Here is a 20,343-nt window from a genome sequence, read left to right as displayed (position 1 = left end):
GAGTGTCTGAGACTCACTGAGGACTCACGGTCAGAGTGTCTGAGACTCACTGAGGACTCGCTGTCAGAGTGTCTGAGACTCACCGAGGACTCACAGTCAGAGTGTCTGAGACTCACCGAGGACTCACGGTCAGAGTGTCTGAGACTCACTGAGGACTCACGGTCTGAGTGTCTGAGACTCACCGAGGACTCACGGTCAGAGTGTCTGAGATTCACTCACTGAGGACTCACTGTCAGAGTGTATGAGACTCACTGAGGACTCGCTGTCAGAGTGTCTGAGACTCACCGAGGACTCACGGTCAGAGTGTCTGAGACTCACGGTCAGAGTGTCTGAGACTCACTGAGGACTCACTGTCAGAATGTCTGAGACTCACTGAGGACTCACTGTGGACTCACGGTCTGAGTGTCTGAGACTCACTGAGGACTCACGGTCAGAGTGTCTGAGAGAGTGTCTGAGACTCACTGAGGACTCACGGTCAGAGTGTCTGAGACTCACCGAGGACACGGTCAGAATGTCTGAGACTCACTGTCAGAGTGTCTGAGACTCACCGAGGACTCACGGTCAGAGTGTCTGAGATTCACTCACTGAGGACTCACTGTCAGAGTGTATGAGACTCACTGAGGACTCGCTGTCAGAGTGTCTGAGACTCACCGAGGACTCACGGTCAGAGTGTCTGAGACTCACGGTCAGAGTGTCTGAGACTCACTGAGGACTCACTGTCAGAATGTCTGAGACTCACTGAGGACTCACTGTGGACTCACGGTCTGAGTGTCTGAGACTCACCGAGGACTCACGGTCAGAGTGTCTGAGACTCACCGAGGACTCACGGTCAGAGTGTCTGAGACTCACTGAGGACTCACGGTCAGAGTGTCTGAGACTCACTGAGGACTCACGGTCTGAGTGTCTGAGACTCACCGAGGACTCACGGTCAGAGTGTCTGAGACTCACCGAGGACTCACGGTCAGAGTGTCTGAGACTCACCGAGGACTCACGGTCAGAGTGTCTGAGACTCACTGAGGACTCACGGTCTGAGTGTCTGAGACTCACTGAGGACTCACGGTCTGAGTGTCTGAGACTCACTGAGGACTCACTGTCAGAGTGTCTGAGACTCACTGCGGACTCGCTGTCAGAGTGTCTGAGACTCACTGAGGACTCGCTGTCAGAGTGTCTGAGACTCACCGAGGACTCGCTGTCAGAGTGTCTGAGACTCACCGAGGACTCGCTGTCAGAGTGTCTGAGACTCACCGAGGAGTCACGGTCAGAGTGTCTGAGACTCACCGAGGAGTCACGGTCAGAGTGTCTGAGACTTACCGAGGACTCACTGTCAGAGTGTCTGAGACTCACCGAGGAGTCACGGTCAGAGTGTCTGAGACTCACCGAGGACTCACGGTCAGAGTGTCTGAGACTCACTGAGGACTCACGGTCAGAGTGTCTGAGACTCACTGAGGACTCGCTGTCAGAGTGTCTGAGACTCACCGAGGACTCACAGTCAGAGTGTCTGAGACTCACCGAGGACTCACGGTCAGAGTGTCTGAGACTCACTGAGGACTCACGGTCTGAGTGTCTGAGACTCACCGAGGACTCACGGTCAGAGTGTCTGAGATTCACTCACTGAGGACTCACTGTCAGAGTGTATGAGACTCACTGAGGACTCGCTGTCAGAGTGTCTGAGACTCACCGAGGACTCACGGTCAGAGTGTCTGAGACTCACGGTCAGAGTGTCTGAGACTCACTGAGGACTCACTGTCAGAATGTCTGAGACTCACTGAGGACTCACTGTGGACTCACGGTCTGAGTGTCTGAGACTCACCGAGGACTCACGGTCAGAGTGTCTGAGACTCACCGAGGACTCACGGTCAGAGTGTCTGAGACTCACTGAGGACTCACGGTCAGAGTGTCTGAGACTCACTGAGGACTCACGGTCAGAGTGTCTGAGACTCACTGAGGACTCACGGTCTGAGTGTCCGAGACTCACTGAGGACTCACGGTCTGAGTGTCTGAGACTCACTGAGGACTCACTGTCAGAGTGTCTGAGACTCACCGAGGACTCACGGTCAGAGTGTCTGAGACTCACTGCGGACTCGCTGTCAGAGTGTCTGAGACTCACTGAGGACTCGCTGTCAGAGTGTCTGAGACTCACCGAGGACTCGCTGTCAGAGTGTCTGAGACTCACCGAGGACTCGCTGTCAGAGTGTCTGAGACTCACCGAGGACTCGCTGTCAGAGTGTCTGAGACTCACCGAGGAGTCACGGTCAGAGTGTCTGAGACTCACCGAGGAGTCACGGTCAGAGTGTCTGAGACTTACCGAGGACTCACTGTCAGAGTGTCTGAGACTCACCGAGGAGTCACGGTCAGAGTGTCTGAGACTCACCGAGGACTCACGGTCAGAGTGTCTGAGACTCACCGAGGACTCACGGTCAGAGTGTCTGAGACTCACCGAGGAGTCACGGTCAGAGTGTCTGAGACTCACCGAGGACTCACGGTCAGAGTGTCTGAGACTCACCGAGGAGTCACGGTCAGAGTGTCTGAGACTCACCGAGGACTCACGGTCAGAGTGTCTGAGACTCACTGAGGACTCACGGTCACAGTGTCTGAGACTCACCGAGGACTCACGGTCAGAGTGTCTGAGACTCACCGAGGACTCACGGTCAGAGTGTCTGAGACTCACTGAGGACTCACGGTCAGAGTGTCTGAGACTCACTGAGGACTCGCTGTCAGAGTGTCTGAGACTCACCGAGGACTCACAGTCAGAGTGTCTGAGACTCACCGAGGACTCACGGTCAGAGTGTCTGAGACTCACTGAGGACTCACGGTCTGAGTGTCTGAGACTCACCGAGGACTCACGGTCAGAGTGTCTGAGATTCACTCACTGAGGACTCACTGTCAGAGTGTATGAGACTCACTGAGGACTCGCTGTCAGAGTGTCTGAGACTCACCGAGGTCTCACGGTCAGAGTGTCTGAGACTCACGGTCAGAGTGTCTGAGACTCACTGAGGACTCACTGTCAGAATGTCTGAGACTCACTGAGGACTCACTGTGGACTCACGGTCTGAGTGTCTGAGACTCACCGAGGACACACGGTCAGAGTGTCTGAGACTCACCGAGGACTCACGGTCAGAGTGTCTGAGACTCACTGAGGACTCACGGTCAGAGTGTCTGAGACTCACTGAGGACTCACGGTCTGAGTGTCTGAGACTCACTGAGGACTCACGGTCTGAGTGTCTGAGACTCACCGAGGACTCACGGTCTGAGTGTCTGAGACTCACCGAGGACTCACGGTCAGAGTGTCTGAGACTCACCGAGGACTCACGGTCAGAGTGTCTGAGACTCACCGAGGACTCACGGTCAGAGTGTCTGAGACTCACTGCGGACTCGCTGTCAGAGTGTCTGAGACTCACTGAGGACTCGCTGTCAGAGTGTCTGAGACTCACCGAGGACTCGCTGTCAGAGTGTCTGAGACTCACCGAGGAGTCACGGTCAGAGTGTCTGAGACTCACCGAGGACTCACTGTCAGAGTGTCTGAGACTCACCGAGGAGTCACGGTCAGAGTGTCTGAGACTCACCGAGGACTCACGGTCAGAGTGTCTGAGACTCACTGAGGACTCACGGTCAGAGTGTCTGAGACTCACTGAGGACTCGCTGTCAGAGTGTCTGAGACTCACCGAGGACTCACAGTCAGAGTGTCTGAGACTCACCGAGGACTCACGGTCAGAGTGTCTGAGACTCACTGAGGACTCACGGTCTGAGTGTCTGAGACTCACCGAGGACTCACGGTCAGAGTGTCTGAGATTCACTCACTGAGGACTCACTGTCAGAGTGTATGAGACTCACTGAGGACTCGCTGTCAGAGTGTCTGAGACTCACCGAGGACTCACGGTCAGAGTGTCTGAGACTCACGGTCAGAGTGTCTGAGACTCACTGAGGACTCACTGTCAGAATGTCTGACACTCACTGAGGACTCACTGTGGACTCACGGTCTGAGTGTCTGAGACTCACCGAGGACTCACGGTCAGAGTGTCTGAGACTCACCGAGGACTCACGGTCAGAGTGTCTGAGACTCACTGAGGACTCACGGTCAGAGTGTCTGAGACTCACTGAGGACTCACGGTCTGAGTGTCTGAGACTCACTGAGGACTCACGGTCTGAGTGTCTGAGACTCACTGAGGACTCACTGTCAGAGTGTCTGAGACTCACCGAGGACTCACGGTCAGAGTGTCTGAGACTCACTGCGGACTCGCTGTCAGAGTGTCTGAGACTCACTGAGGACTCGCTGTCAGAGTGTCTGAGACTCACTGAGGACTCGCTGTCAGAGTGTCTGAGACTCACCGAGGACTCGCTGTCAGAGTGTCTGAGACTCACCGAGGAGTCACGGTCAGAGTGTCTGAGACTCACCGAGGAGTCACGGTCAGCGTGTCTGAGACTTACCGAGGACTCACTGTCAGAGTGTCTGAGACTCACCGAGGAGTCACGGTCAGAGTGTCTGAGACTCACCGAGGACTCACGGTCAGAGTGTCTGAGACTCACCGAGGAGTCACGGTCAGAGTGTCTGAGACTCACCGAGGACTCACGGTCAGAGTGTCTGAGACTCACCGAGGAGTCACGGTCAGAGTGTCTGAGACTCACCGAGGACTCACGGTCAGAGTGTCTGAGACTCACGGTCAGAGTGTCTGAGACTCACTGAGGACTGACGGTCACAGTGTCTGAGACTCACTGAGGACTCACTGTCAGAGTGTCTGAGACTCACCGAGGACTCACGGTCAGAGTGTCTGAGACTCACCGAGGACTCACGGTCAGAGTGTCTGAGACTCACTGAGGACTCACGGTCAGAGTGTCTGAGACTCACTGAGGACTCACGGTCAGAGTGTCTGAGACTCACTGAGGACTCACGGTCAGAGTGTCTGAGACTCACCGAGGACACGGTCAGAATGTCTGAGACTCACTGTCAGTGTGTCTGAGACTCACCGAGGACTCACGGTCAGAGTGTCTGAGACTCACCGAGGACTCGCTGTCAGAGTGTCTGAGACTCACCGAGGACTCACTGTCAGAGTGTCTGAGACTCACTGAGGACTCACGGTCAGAATGTCTGAGACTCACTGAGGACTCACGGTCAGAGTGTCTGAGACTCACCGAGGACTCACAGTCAGAGTGTCTGAGACTCACCGAGGACTCACGGTCAGAGTGTCTGAGACTCACTGAGGACTCACGGTCTGAGTGTCTGAGACTCACCGAGGACTCACGGTCAGAGTGTCTGAGATTCACTCACTGAGGACTCACTGTCAGAGTGTATGAGACTCACTGAGGACTCGCTGTCAGAGTGTCTGAGACTCACCGAGGACTCACGGTCAGAGTGTCTGAGACTCACGGTCAGAGTGTCTGAGACTCACTGAGGACTCACTGTCAGAATGTCTGACACTCACTGAGGACTCACTGTGGACTCACGGTCTGAGTGTCTGAGACTCACCGAGGACTCACGGTCAGAGTGTCTGAGACTCACCGAGGACTCACGGTCAGAGTGTCTGAGACTCACTGAGGACTCACGGTCTGAGTGTCTGAGACTCACTGAGGACTCACGGTCTGAGTGTCTGAGACTCACTGAGGACTCACTGTCAGAGTGTCTGAGACTCACCGAGGACTCACGGTCAGAGTGTCTGAGACTCACTGCGGACTCGCTGTCAGAGTGTCTGAGACTCACTGAGGACTCGCTGTCAGAGTGTCTGAGACTCACTGAGGACTCGCTGTCAGAGTGTCTGAGACTCACCGAGGACTCGCTGTCAGAGTGTCTGAGACTCACCGAGGAGTCACGGTCAGAGTGTCTGAGACTCACCGAGGAGTCACGGTCAGCGTGTCTGAGACTTACCGAGGACTCACTGTCAGAGTGTCTGAGACTCACCGAGGAGTCACGGTCAGAGTGTCTGAGACTCACCGAGGACTCACGGTCAGAGTGTCTGAGACTCACCGAGGAGTCACGGTCAGAGTGTCTGAGACTCACCGAGGACTCACGGTCAGAGTGTCTGAGACTCACCGAGGAGTCACGGTCAGAGTGTCTGAGACTCACCGAGGACTCACGGTCAGAGTGTCTGAGACTCACGGTCAGAGTGTCTGAGACTCACTGAGGACTGACGGTCACAGTGTCTGAGACTCACTGAGGACTCACTGTCAGAGTGTCTGAGACTCACCGAGGACTCACGGTCAGAGTGTCTGAGACTCACCGAGGACTCACGGTCAGAGTGTCTGAGACTCACTGAGGACTCACGGTCAGAGTGTCTGAGACTCACTGAGGACTCACGGTCAGAGTGTCTGAGACTCACCGAGGACACGGTCAGAATGTCTGAGACTCACTGTCAGTGTGTCTGAGACTCACCGAGGACTCACGGTCAGAGTGTCTGAGACTCACCGAGGACTCGCTGTCAGAGTGTCTGAGACTCACCGAGGACTCACTGTCAGAGTGTCTGAGACTCACTGAGGACTCACGGTCAGAATGTCTGAGACTCACTGAGGACTCACGGTCAGAGTGTCTGAGACTCACCGAGGACTCACGGTCAGAGTGTCTGAGACTCACCGAGGACTCACGGTCAGAGTGTCTGAGACTCGCTGTCAGAGTGTCTGAGACTCACCGAGGACTCACTGTCAGAGTGTCTGAGACTCACCGAGGACTCACTGTCAGAGTGTATGAGACTCACTGAGGACTCGCTGTCATAGTGTCTGAGACTCACCGAGGACTCACGGTCAGAGTGTCTGAGACTCACTGAGGACCCACGGTCAGAGTGTCTGAGACTCACTGAGGACTCGCTGTCAGAGTGTCTGAGACTCACCGAGGACTCACGGTCAGAGTGTCTGAGACTCACGGTCAGAGTGTCTGAGACTCACTGAGGACTCACTGTCAGAATGTCTGAGACTCACTGAGGACTCACTGTGGACTCACGGTCTGAGTGTCTGAGACTCACCGAGGACTCACGGTCAGAGTGTCTGAGACTCACCGAGGACTCACGGTCAGAGTGTCTGAGACTCACTGAGGACTCACGGTCAGAGTGTCTGAGACTCACTGAGGACTCACGGTCTGAGTGTCTGAGACTCACTGAGGACTCACGGTCTGAGTGTCTGAGACTCACCGAGGACTCACTGTCAGAGTGTCTGAGACTCACCGAGGACTCACGGTCAGAGTGTCTGAGACTCACTGCGGACTCGCTGTCAGAGTGTCTGAGACTCACCGAGGACTCGCTGTCAGAGTGTCTGAGACTCACCGAGGACTCACGGTCAGAGTGTCTGCGACTCACCGAGGACTCACGGTCAGAGTGTCTGAGACTCACCGAGGACTCACGGTCAGAGTGTCTGAGACTCACCGAGGACTCGCTGTCAGAGTGTCTGAGACTCACCGAGGACTCGCTGTCAGAGTGTCTGAGACTCACTGAGGACTCACCGAGGACTCACGGTCAGAGTGTCTGAGACTCACCGAGGACTCACGGTCAGAGTGTCTGAGACTCACTGAGGACTCACGGTCAGAGTGTCTGAGACTCACTGAGGACTCACGGTCAGAGTGTCTGAGACTCACTGAGGACTCACGGTCTGAGTGTCTGAGACTCACCGAGGACTCACTGTCAGAGTGTCTGAGACTCACCGAGGACTCACTGTCAGAGTGTCTGAGACTCACCGAGGACTCACGGTCAGAGTGTCTGAGACTCACCGAGGACTCACGGTCTGAGTGTCTGAGACTCACCGAGGACTCACGGTCAGAGTGTCTGAGACTCACCGAGGACTCGCTGTCAGAGTGTCTGAGACTCACCGAGGACTCGCTGTCAGAGTGTCTGAGACTCACCGAGGACTCGCTGTCAGAGTGTCTGAGACTCACCGAGGACTCGCTGTCAGAGTGTCTGAGACTCACCGAGGACTCACGGTCAGAGTGTCTGAGACTCACCGAGGACTCACGGTCAGAGTGTCTGAGACTCACTGAGGACCCACGGTCAGAGTGTCTGAGACTCACTGAGGACTCGCTGTCAGAGTGTCTGAGACTCACCGAGGACTCACGGTCAGAGTGTCTGAGACTCACGGTCAGAGTGTCTGAGACTCACTGAGGACTCACTGTCAGAATGTCTGAGACTCACTGAGGACTCACTGTGGACTCACGGTCTGAGTGTCTGAGACTCACCGAGGACTCACGGTCAGAGTGTCTGAGACTCACCGAGGACTCACGGTCAGAGTGTCTGAGACTCACTGAGGACTCACGGTCAGAGTGTCTGAGACTCACTGAGGACTCACGGTCTGAGTGTCTGAGACTCACTGAGGACTCACGGTCTGAGTGTCTGAGACTCACCGAGGACTCACTGTCAGAGTGTCTGAGACTCACCGAGGACTCACGGTCAGAGTGTCTGAGACTCACTGCGGACTCGCTGTCAGAGTGTCTGAGACTCACCGAGGACTCGCTGTCAGAGTGTCTGAGACTCACCGAGGACTCACGGTCAGAGTGTCTGCGACTCACCGAGGACTCACGGTCAGAGTGTCTGAGACTCACCGAGGACTCACGGTCAGAGTGTCTGAGACTCACCGAGGACTCGCTGTCAGAGTGTCTGAGACTCACCGAGGACTCGCTGTCAGAGTGTCTGAGACTCACTGAGGACTCACCGAGGACTCACGGTCAGAGTGTCTGAGACTCACCGAGGACTCACGGTCAGAGTGTCTGAGACTCACTGAGGACTCACGGTCAGAGTGTCTGAGACTCACTGAGGACTCACGGTCAGAGTGTCTGAGACTCACTGAGGACTCACGGTCTGAGTGTCTGAGACTCACCGAGGACTCACTGTCAGAGTGTCTGAGACTCACCGAGGACTCACTGTCAGAGTGTCTGAGACTCACCGAGGACTCACGGTCAGAGTGTCTGAGACTCACCGAGGACTCACGGTCTGAGTGTCTGAGACTCACCGAGGACTCACGGTCAGAGTGTCTGAGACTCACCGAGGACTCGCTGTCAGAGTGTCTGAGACTCACCGAGGACTCGCTGTCAGAGTGTCTGAGACTCACCGAGGACTCGCTGTCAGAGTGTCTGAGACTCACCGAGGACTCGCTGTCAGAGTGTCTGAGACTCACCGAGGACTCACGGTCAGAGTGTCTGAGACTCACCGAGGACTCACGGTCAGAGTGTCTGAGACTCACCGAGGACTCACGGTCAGAGTGTCTGAGACTCACCGAGGACTCACTGTCAGAGTGTCTGAGACTCACCGAGGACTCACGGTCAGAGTGTCTGAGACTCACCGAGGACTCGCTGTCAGAGTGTCTGAGACTCACCGAGGACTCGCTGTCAGAGTGTCTGAGACTCACTGAGGACTCGCTGTCAGAGTGTCTGAGACTCACTGAGGACTCGCTGTCAGAGTGTCTGAGACTCACTGAGGACTCGCTGTCAGAGTGTCTGAGACTCACTGAAGACTCGCTGTCAGAGTGTCTGAGACTCACCGAGGAGTCACGGTCAGAGTGTCTGAGACTCACCGAGGAGTCACGGTCAGAGTGTCTGAGACTCACCGAGGACTCACTGTCAGAGTGTCTGAGACTCACCGAGGACTCACGGTCAGAGTGTCTGAGACTCACCGAGGACTCACGGTCAGAGTGTCTGAGACTCACCGAGGACTCACGGTCAGAGTGTCTGAGACTCACCGAGGACTCACGGTCAGAGTGTCTGAGACTCACCGAGGACTCACGGTCAGAGTGTCAGAGACTCACCGAGGAGTCACGGTCAGAGTGTCTGAGACTCACCGAGGACTCACGGTCAGAGTGTCTGAGACTCACGGTCAGAGTGTCTGAGACTCACTGAGGACTCACAGTAAGAGTGTCTGAGACTCACCGAGGACTCACGGTCAGAGTGTCTGAGACTCACCGAGGACTCGCTGTCAGAGTGTCTGAGACTCACCGAGGACTCACTGTCAGAGTGTCTGAGACTCACTGAGGACTCACGGTCAGAATGTCTGAGACTCACTGAGGACTCACGGTCAGAGTGTCTGAGACTCACCGAGGACTCACGGTCAGAGTGTCTGAGACTCACCGAGGACTCACGGTCAGAGTGTCAGAGACTCGCTGTCAGAGTGTCTGAGACTCACCGAGGACTCACTGTCAGAGTGTCTGAGACTCACCGAGGACTCACTGTCAGAGTGTATGAGACTCACTGAGGACTCGCTGTCAGAGTGTCTGAGACTCACCGAGGACTCACGGTCAGAGTGTCTGAGACTCACTGAGGACTCACGGTCAGAGTGTCTGAGACTCACTGAGGACTCGCTGTCAGAGTGTCTGAGACTCACCGAGGACTCACGGTCAGAGTGTCTGAGACTCACGGTCAGAGTGTCTGAGACTCACTGAGGACTCACTGTCAGAATGTCTGAGACTCACTGAGGACTCACTGTGGACTCACGGTCTGAGTGTCTGAGACTCACCGAGGACTCACGGTCAGAGTGTCTGAGACTCACCGAGGACTCACGGTCAGAGTGTCTGAGACTCACTGAGGACTCACGGTCAGAGTGTCTGAGACTCACTGAGGACTCACGGTCTGAGTGTCTGAGACTCACTGAGGACTCACGGTCTGAGTGTCTGAGACTCACCGAGGACTCACTGTCAGAGTGTCTGAGACTCACCGAGGACTCACGGTCAGAGTGTCTGAGACTCACTGCGGACTCGCTGTCAGAGTGTCTGAGACTCACTGAGGACTCGCTGTCAGAGTGTCTGAGACTCACTGAGGACTCGCTGTCAGAGTGTCTGAGACTCACCGAGGACTCGCTGTCAGAGTGTCTGAGACTCACCGAGGACTCACGGTCAGAGTGTCTGCGACTCACCGAGGACTCACGGTCAGAGTGTCTGAGACTCACCGAGGACTCACGGTCAGAGTGTCTGAGACTCACCGAGGACTCGCTGTCAGAGTGTCAGAGACTCACCGAGGACTCACGGTCAGAGTGTCTGAGACTCACCGAGGACTCGCTGTCAGAGTGTCTGAGACTCACTGAGGACTCGCTGTCAGAGTGTCTGAGACTCACTGAGGACTCGCTGTCAGAGTGTCTGAGACTCACCGAGGACTCACGGTCAGAGTGTCTGAGACTCACCGAGGATTCGCTGTCAGAGTGTCTGAGACTCACCGAGGACTCGCTGTCAGAGTGTCTGAGACTCACTGAGGACTCACTGTGGACTCACGGTCTGAGTGTCTGAGACTCACCGAGGACTCACGGTCAGAGTGTCTGAGACTCACCGAGGACTCACGGTCAGAGTGTCTGAGACTCACTGAGGACTCACGGTCAGAGTGTCTGAGACTCACTGAGGACTCACGGTCTGAGTGTCTGAGACTCACTGAGGACTCACTGTCAGAGTGTCTGAGACTCACCGAGGACTCACGGTCAGAGTGTCTGAGACTCACCGAGGACTCACGGTCTGAGTGTCTGAGACTCACCGAGGACTCACGGTCAGAGTGTCTGAGACTCACCGAGGACTCGCTGTCAGAGTGTCTGAGACTCACCGAGGACTCGCTGTCAGAGTGTCTGAGACTCACCGAGGACTCGCTGTCAGAGTGTCTGAGACTCACCGAGGACTCACGGTCAGAGTGTCTGAGACTCACCGAGGACTCACGGTCAGAGTGTCTGAGACTCACCGAGGACTCGCTGTCAGAGTGTCTGAGACTCACCGAGGACTCGCTGTCAGAGTGTCTGAGACTCACTGAGGACTCGCTGTCAGAGTGTCTGAGACTCACTGAGGACTCGCTGTCAGAGTGTCTGAGACTCACTGAGGACTCGCTGTCAGAGTGTCTGAGACTCACTGAAGACTCGCTGTCAGAGTGTCTGAGACTCACCGAGGAGTCACGGTCAGAGTGTCTGAGACTCACCGAGGAGTCACGGTCAGAGTGTCTGAGACTCACCGAGGACTCACTGTCAGAGTGTCTGAGACTCACCGAGGAGTCACGGTCAGAGTGTCTGAGACTCACCGAGGACTCACGGTCAGAGTGTCTGAGACTCACCGAGGACTCACGGTCAGAGTGTCTGAGACTCACCGAGGACTCACGGTCAGAGTGTCTGAGACTCACCGAGGACTCACGGTCAGAGTGTCTGAGACTCACCGAGGACTCACGGTCAGAGTGTCAGAGACTCACCGAGGAGTCACGGTCAGAGTGTCTGAGACTCACCGAGGAGTCACGGTCAGAGTGTCTGAGACTCACCGAGGACTTACGGTCAGAGTGTCTGAGACTCACGGTCAGAGTGTCTGAGACTCACTGAGGACTCACAGTAAGAGTGTCTGAGACTCACCGAGGACTCACGGTCAGAGTGTCTGAGACTCACCGAGGACTCACGGTCAGAGTGTCTGATACTCACTGAGGACTCACTGTCAGAGTGTCTGAGACTCACCGAGGACTCACGGTCAGAGTGTCTGAGACTCACCGAGGACTCACGGTCAGAGTGTCTGATACTCACCGAGGACTCACGGTCAGAGTGTCTGAGACTCACCGAGGACTCACGGTCAGAGTGTCTGAGACTCACCGAGGACTCACGGTCAGAGTGTCTGAGACTCACCGAGGACTCACGGTCAGAGTGTCTGATACTCACCGAGGACTCACGGTCAGAGTGTCTGAGACTCACCGAGGACTCACTGTCAGAGTGTCTGAGACTCACCGAGGACTCACGGTCAGAGTGTCTGAGAGTCACCGAGGACTCACTGTCAGAGTGTCTGAGACTCACCGAGGACTCACGGTCAGAGTGTCTGAGACTCACCGAGGACTCACGGTCAGAGTGTCTGATACTCACCGAGGACTCACGGTCAGAGTGTCTGAGACTCACCGAGGACTCACGGTCAGAGTGTCTGAGACTCACCGAGGACTCACGGTCAGAGTGTCTGAGACTCACCGAGGACTCACGGTCTGAGTGTCTGAGACTCACTGAGGACTCACGGTCAGAGTGTCTGAGAATCACTGAGGACTCACTGTCAGAGTGTCTGAGATTCACTGAGGACTCACGGTCAGAGTGTCTGAGACTCACCGAGGAGTCACGGTCAGAGTGTCTGAGACTCACCGAGGACTCACAGTCAGAGTGTCTGAGACTCGCTGTCAGAGTGTCTGAGACTCACTGAGGACTCACAGTAAGAGTGTCTGAGACTCACGGTCAGAGTGTCTGAGACTCACCGAGGACTCGCAGTCAGAGTGTCTGTGACTCACCGAGGACTCACAGTCAGAGTGTCTGAGACTCACGGTCAGATTGTCTGAGACTCACTGAGGACTCACGGTCAGAGTGTCTGAGACTCACGGTCAGAGTGTCTGAGACTCACTGAGGACTCACTGTCAGAGTGTCTGAGACTCACTGAGGACTCACGGTCAGAGTGTCTGAGACTCACGGTCAGAGTGTCTGAGACTCACTGAGGACTCACTGTCAGAGTGTCTGAGACTCACCGAGGACTCACAGTCAGAGTGTCTGAGACTCACCGAGGAGTTGCGGTCAGAGTGTCTGAGACTCACCGAGGACTCACGGTCAGAGTGTCTGAGACTCACCGAGGACTCACGGTCAGAGTGTCTGAGACTCACCGAGGACTCACGGTCAGAGTGTCTGAGAATCACTGAGGACTCACTGTCAGAGTGTCTGAGATTCACTGAGGACTCACGGTCAGAGTGTCTGAGACTCACCGAGGAGTCACGTTCAGAGTGTCTGAGACTCACCGAGGACTCACAGTCAGAGTGTCTGAGACTCGCTGTCAGAGTGTCTGAGACTCACTGAGGACTCACAGTAAGAGTGTCTGAGACTCACGGTCAGAGTGTCTGGGACTCACCGAGGACTCACAGTCAGAGTGTCTGAGACTCACCGAGGACTCACGGTCAGAGTGTCTGAGACTCGCCGAGGACTCACGGTCAGAGTGTCTGAGACTCACCGAGGACTCGCGGTCAGAGTGTCTGAGACTCACCGAGGACTCGTGGTCAGAGTGTCTGAGACTCACTGAGGACTCACTGTCAGAGTGTCTGAGACTCACTGAGGACTCACGGTCAGAGTGTCTGAGACTCACGGTCAGAGTGTCTGAGACTCACTGAGGACTCACTGTCAGAGTGTCTGAGACTCACTGAGGACTCACGGTCAGAGTGTCTGAGACTCACGGTCAGAGTGTCTGAGACTCACTGAGGACTCACTGTCAGAGTGTCTGAGACTCACCGAGGACTCACAGTCAGAGTGTCTGAGACTCACCGAGGAGTTGCGGTCAGAGTGTCTGAGACTCACCGAGGACTCACGGTCAGAGTGTCTGAGACTCACTGAGGACTCACGGTCAGAGTGTCTGAGACTCACCGAGGACTCACGGTCAGAGTGTCTGAGACTCACTGACGACTCACGGTCAGAGTGTCTGAGACTCACCGAGGACTCACGGTCAGAGTGTCTGAGACTCACCGAGGACTCACGGTCAGAGTGTCTGAGACTCACTGAGGACTCACGGTCAGAGTGTCTGAGACTCACCGAGGACTCACGGTCAGAGTGTGTGAGACTCACCGAGGACTCACGGTCAGAGTGTGTGAGACTCACCGAGGAGTCACGGTCAGAGTGTCTGAGACTCACCGAGGAGTCACGGTCAGAGTGTCTGAGACTCACCGAGGACTCGCTGTCAGAGTGTCTGAGACTCACCGAGGACTCACGGTCAGAGTGTCTGAGACTCACCGAGGACTCACGGTCAGAGTGTCTGAGACTCACAGAGGACTCACGGTCAGAGTGTCTGAGACTCACCGAGGACTCGCGGTCAGAGTGTCTGAGACTCACCGAGGACTCACGGTCAGAGTGTCTGAGACTCACCGAGGACTCGCGGTCAGAGTGTCTGAGACTCACCGAGGACTCGCGGTCAGAGTGTCTGATACTCACCGAGGACTCGCGGTCAGAGTGTCTGAGACTCACTGAGGACTCGCGGTCAGAGTGTCTGAGACTCACTGAGGACTCGCGGTCAGAGTGTCTGAGACTCACCGAGGACTCACAGTCTGAGTGTCTGAGACTCACCGAGGACTCACGGTCAGAGTGTCTGAGACTCACGGTCAGAGTGTCTGAGACTCACCGAGGAGTCACTGTCAGAGTGTCTGAGACTCACCGAGGACTCACGGTCAGAGTGTCTGAGACTCACCGAGGACTCACGGTCAGAGTGTTGAGACTCACCGAGGACTCACGGTCAGAGTGTCTGAGACTCACCGAGGACTCACGGTCAGAGTGTCTGAGACTCACCGAGGACTCACTGTCAGAGTGTCTGAGACTCACCGAGGACTCGCTGTCAGAGTGTCTGAGACTCACCGAGGACTCACGGTCTGAGTGTCTGAGACTCACCGAGGACTCACGGTAAGAGTGTCTGAGACTCACTGAGGACTCACGGTCAGAGTGTCTGAGACTCACCGAGGACTCACGGTCTGAGTGTCTGAGACTCACCGAGGACTCACAGTAAGAGTGTCTGAGACTCACTGAGGACTCACTGTCAGAGTGTCTGAGACTCACTGAGGACTTTGGAAAATGTCGATTTAAAGTTCATCTTTAACCTGTCGGTATATTGATGTGGTACAAGCTGTCTTTAAAGAAAATGCATCACACTTGTTTTACTAAGGACGTGATTGTATTTGGGGAGCATTCTATATTATATTTACAGTAGGTCAATTAGACATAATGCTTGAATTTTGCTCAGTACTTTGGATTAAGTCCAACAACTATAATCTGAAAACTAAATTAAGATTGCTCAGATCAACTGACTACAGTGTTATGCTGGAGTGAATTTGCTATATCTGAACAAATTAGGAACAGAAGATATTTATCAGGATTCTTATTTAAGATGTTTATCAGGAATACTGTGTATGAAGGGCCATTAGAGTCATCAATGATCTCTGCCATCTGTCACACTATATTATTGACCCCGTACCATCAGACAGGAGGAACCATAGCATTAGGACAAGAACTGTTAGAACTGGAAACAGCTTCTTTCCCCAGACCATGAGACTTCTGAACTCCCTGCCACTCCCCAGGTCTCATCACAGATGAAACACCAATAATAAGTTAGATATGGCCCTTGTGGCTAAAGGAATCAGGGGGTATGGAGAGAAAGCAGGTACAGGGTTCTGAGTTGGATGATCAGCCATGATCATACTGAATGGCGGTGCAGGCTTGAAGGGCTGAATGGCCTGGTCCTGCACCTATTTTCTATGTTTCTAATGATATACTGTTTACTTTTTAACCTGTATCATAAATTAATAAATAATAAGGTGCTTTTCTTTGTGGCAATATTACTTATTATGTTATGTGTGTCTTATAATATAGGTACTGCTTAGTGCAACTTAGTCTGGAGGGCCGTTGTTTGGTTTGGCGATATACATGTGTACCGTTGAATGACAAAAAACTTAATGAGTAGGCCATTTGGTGTCTCAAACTTGCTAGACCACTTAATAAAATAATATTTTACTAACTTCAATTTCATATTCCTGCCTACTTACAGGAACTTAATATTCTCACCCCCACACCCCGCTCTTGATTTTCCAGAACTTGTCCTTCTCTGTCTTCAAAGTATTCAGCTTCTCCACCACCACTTGCTGAAGAGAGTTACAAACACCCTCAACCCTTTAGGTGGAAATAACATCATCTCATCTATCTTAAGTGGGCAATCTATTTAGTTTAAGCAGTGGTCTCTAGTTCTCGATTTTCTCACAGAAGGAAGCTTCCTTTCCTGTCTAACTTAATGAAGATTGCTCAGAATCTCTGCATGCTTCAATCAGGTGCCCTCTCACACTTCTAAATTTCATTAGGTATGGTCTGGTCTATCCAGCTCTTTATACTAAGTCAATCTGCCCTTTCCAAGTAGTAGTCCAGTCTTCTCATCCTTGTCATCTTGTCGGTGTTGAGAGACTTGTGAATTCCTAAGATCCCGTGACGGATGCGGACTGGGGATTCGCTCTTGGTGGGCAGTAAGGTCAAAGGGGAGGCTGCAGACAAACAGTGATCCAACGTATCCTCAACAATGGTGGAAGATGATGGCGTGTCAGAATGGCAGGAAGGCTGCCATCTTGCAATCCGTACCACCGGACCTTGATGCTGATCTGTCATGGATGGTGTGGTGTCTCCCAGTGCAGGTTAAACAAAGTCATGCACAGGGAATCCACGCCAACATCCCGGATTTATGGATCCTGGATCAGCCTCCACTGCCACCTGAGGACCATGCAATAGAAAACTCCATTGGAGAACATCATACTCGATCGCCCTACTGTTAGTCTAATAAAGCTTCTCTGAGCTCCTTCCAGAGTATCAGCAGTTCCTTAAGTAAGACCAAAACTGTACGGTGTTCCAAATGCTCAATGCCCTCTGTATCCAGAGCAGAACCTCCTTATATTTGTATTTAATTCCTCCCTGAGTAACTGATAACATTCACTTAGTGTTTCTAATTGTGCTATCTGCACACCAGCTTTTTGTGAGTCGCAATGTAGGACATCTGGGTATTTTTGCATCTCACAGTTCTTTCACCATTTGAAGATATGTGTTTGTATTTTCATGTTGAAATTGGTAATTTCACATTTTAAACAGAGTTTGTACCAGGGAAACAGACCCTTCAGGCCGTGTTTTGCTGTATTATATTTTACTTGCCTGATCTTTCCCACTCACTTAATCCATCCACACTCAGTGGCCACTCTATTAGGAACACCTACACACCTGGTCATTAATGCAACTATCTAATCAGCCAATCATGTGACAGCAACTCAAGGGATAAAAGCATGTAGGCATAAAAGAGGTTCAATTGTTGTTCAGACCTGGCATCAGAATGGGGAAGAAATGTTGTCTAAGTGACTTTGACCGTTGGTGCCAGATGGGGTGGTTTGAGTATCTCAGAAACTGTCGATCTCCTGGGATTTTCACACACAGTAGTCTCTGGAGTTTAGAGGATAGTGCAATACACACAAAAATATCCACTGAATGGCCTCGTTAATGGGAGAGGTCAGAGGAGAATGGCAATACTGGTTCCAGCTGATAGGAAGGCTAGAGTAACAGTAAATCTTGTAATCGGTAGACTTTGTAAATCATTTGCAAAAAATTAAACATTGTAAACAGTAACAGTAAATCAATAATGACAGAAAATCTTGCCTGACGGGTTTGTTGGAATTCTTTGAAGAAATAACAAGCAGGATAGACAAGGGAGATTCGGTTGATGTTGTGTACTTGGATTTTCAGAAGGCCTTTGACTAGGTGCCGCCTATGGGACTACTGAACAAGCTATGCGCCCATGGTATTACAGAAAAGACTCCAGAATGGATAAAGAAGTGGCTGATTGGCAGGAAGCAAAGAGTGGGAATAAAGGGAGCCCTTTCTGGTTGGCTGCTGGTGGCTAGTGGTATTCCACAGGGGATTGTGTTGGGACTGATTCTTTTTATGTTATTTGTTAATAATTTGGATGATAGAATTGATGCCTTTGTTGCAAAGTTTGCAGACGATATGAAGATAGGTAGATGTAGGTAATTTTGAGGAAGTAGAGAGGCTACAGAAGGACTTGGACAGATTAGGAGACCAGTTAAAGAAATGGCAGATGGGATACAGTGACGGGAAGTGTATGGTCATGCATTTTGGTAGAAGAAATGAAAGGGTTGACTATTTTCTAAATGGAAAGAAAGCACAAAAAACTGAGGCGCAAAACTTAGGAATCCTTGTGCTGGATTCCCTAAAGGTTAATTTGCAGGTTAAGTCTGTGATGAGGAAGGTAAAGGTGATGTTAGCATTCATTTCAAGGGCACAAATATAAAAGCAAGGATGTAATGTTGAATCAGCTTGCTTTTTGGTGATCGCATGGTACAGCATTAAGAAGAATATTCAGACAAATCCTTGAGTTTGGATGTCAGTGCCAACAAATTATTAAGCAAATATTAATTTAAAATTCAAAATTCAAATTGTTTAATGTCATTTCCAGTATGCAAGTGTAAAGAAGACTGAAATAATTGTTACTCCAGATCTGATGCAGCCTAAAAAACACAATAATGTAAAACACACAATCACTATAAATACACAAGATGGCTTACGTACATGGATTGATTATGCATTCACAGAGTGACGCTAGGCACAGGTGTGTCTGTACATAAGGTGACTCTGACAGCAAATGATAAACTTGTGGCGATGTGGGGTGTGGAGGGGTGCGTTAGTGTGTGGAGGTGTTGATCAGCCTTACTGATTGGGGAAAGTAACTGTTTTTGAGTCTGGGTGATCCTGGTGTGGATGCTACCAGCCTCCTCCCTGATAGGAGTGAGACAAACAGTCCACGAGCAGGGCGGGTGGAATTCTTGATGTTACAGGCCCTTTTCTGGCACCTTTCTGTATATACTGTATGTTCTTGATGGCAGGTAGGCTGGTGTCAGTTTTGACTACCCGTAGAGCCAACCTGTCCACAGAGAGGACACTCTCAACTGCACATCTGTAGAATGTCTTGGGTATAGATGTGCAAAGTCCAGCTCTCTTCAGTTGGAGAGAAATAAATATCTTCCAAGTTTCAAAGATTCTTTTAATATCTGAGAGTGTATACTGTATACAACCTGAAATTCTTACTCTTCAAAGGCAATCAAGAAATAAGAAACTCCATAGAATGAATGATAGAAGCATTGAAACCCCGAAGTCCCTCCCCTCACTTTGCACCAGCAGCAGCAAAGGCATCAGAAGTGGACTTTATTGAAATTATTTGTTTTACAGATCGAATGGAAGGTCACAGAGGAGGAACATCAGAACTGTTTACGAAAAGGCAAAAAGGTTTGTTTCAAATATTCTTCTTGTTTGCCTTTTAACTTTTGTAGTAATAAGTAGGTATTTATTTAGAGATGCAGCACGCAAAAGGCTCTTCTGGTCCATGAGCCCCACTGTCCAGCATCCAACCTGTTAACCCTAGCCTAATCAGAGGACAACTCACAGTCTGAGGCACATTTGTATAGCGCAGGTGCCTAAGGGTTTTGCACAGTACTGTATTTGTCAACGTGAAGCAGAGAGCAAGTTTGTAAATCTGGCGGAAACAGAGGATGTTGGGAATGGTGAGGGTGGAGCACTGCAGGAGGGGTTGTGGGACTGGTGGCAGAGAAGGAGTGCCAGAGATGAGGAGGGGTGGTGTACATGCAGACACACCCTGCTCTGAGACACCAGGCAGGGTCAAATGATTCCAAACAATTGGTTTATTGATCATTACAAAATGTCTCTCCAGTGCTTCCCGTTCCCCCCCCCCCCTTATCCCTTCCCCTTTTCCCAACCATGATTCCCCTCTCCGTGCCCCCTTCCCACCCTCAGTCCACAATAGAGACCCATATCAGAATCAGGTTTATCGTCACTGACGTATGTCATGAAATTTGCTTATTTTAAGGCAGCAGTACTGTGCAGTACATAAAGTTACTTTAGT

General features: G+C 52.3%; 1 protein-coding gene across 2 annotated transcripts in view; it reads left to right on the top strand.

Annotated features, from left to right (window-relative positions):
- Positions 1-20,343, top strand: part of sema4f (sema domain, immunoglobulin domain (Ig), transmembrane domain (TM) and short cytoplasmic domain, (semaphorin) 4F) — a 174,555-nt gene that overhangs the window by 80,941 nt on the left and 73,271 nt on the right. For both annotated transcript variants that reach the window (XM_059965774.1, XM_059965775.1), the window contains exon 3: positions 19,653-19,709. In XM_059965774.1, the coding sequence (XP_059821757.1) occupies positions 19,653-19,709 (57 nt within the window). The remainder of the gene's footprint in view (positions 1-19,652; positions 19,710-20,343) is intronic.

The sequence above is a fragment of the Hypanus sabinus genome, chromosome 3 (assembly GCF_030144855.1).
Source record: "Hypanus sabinus isolate sHypSab1 chromosome 3, sHypSab1.hap1, whole genome shotgun sequence".
Lineage (NCBI taxonomy): Eukaryota > Metazoa > Chordata > Chondrichthyes > Myliobatiformes > Dasyatidae > Hypanus > Hypanus sabinus.
The sequence above is the reverse complement of the archived record's forward strand: the minus strand, read 5'-3'. Positions and strand labels throughout refer to the sequence as shown.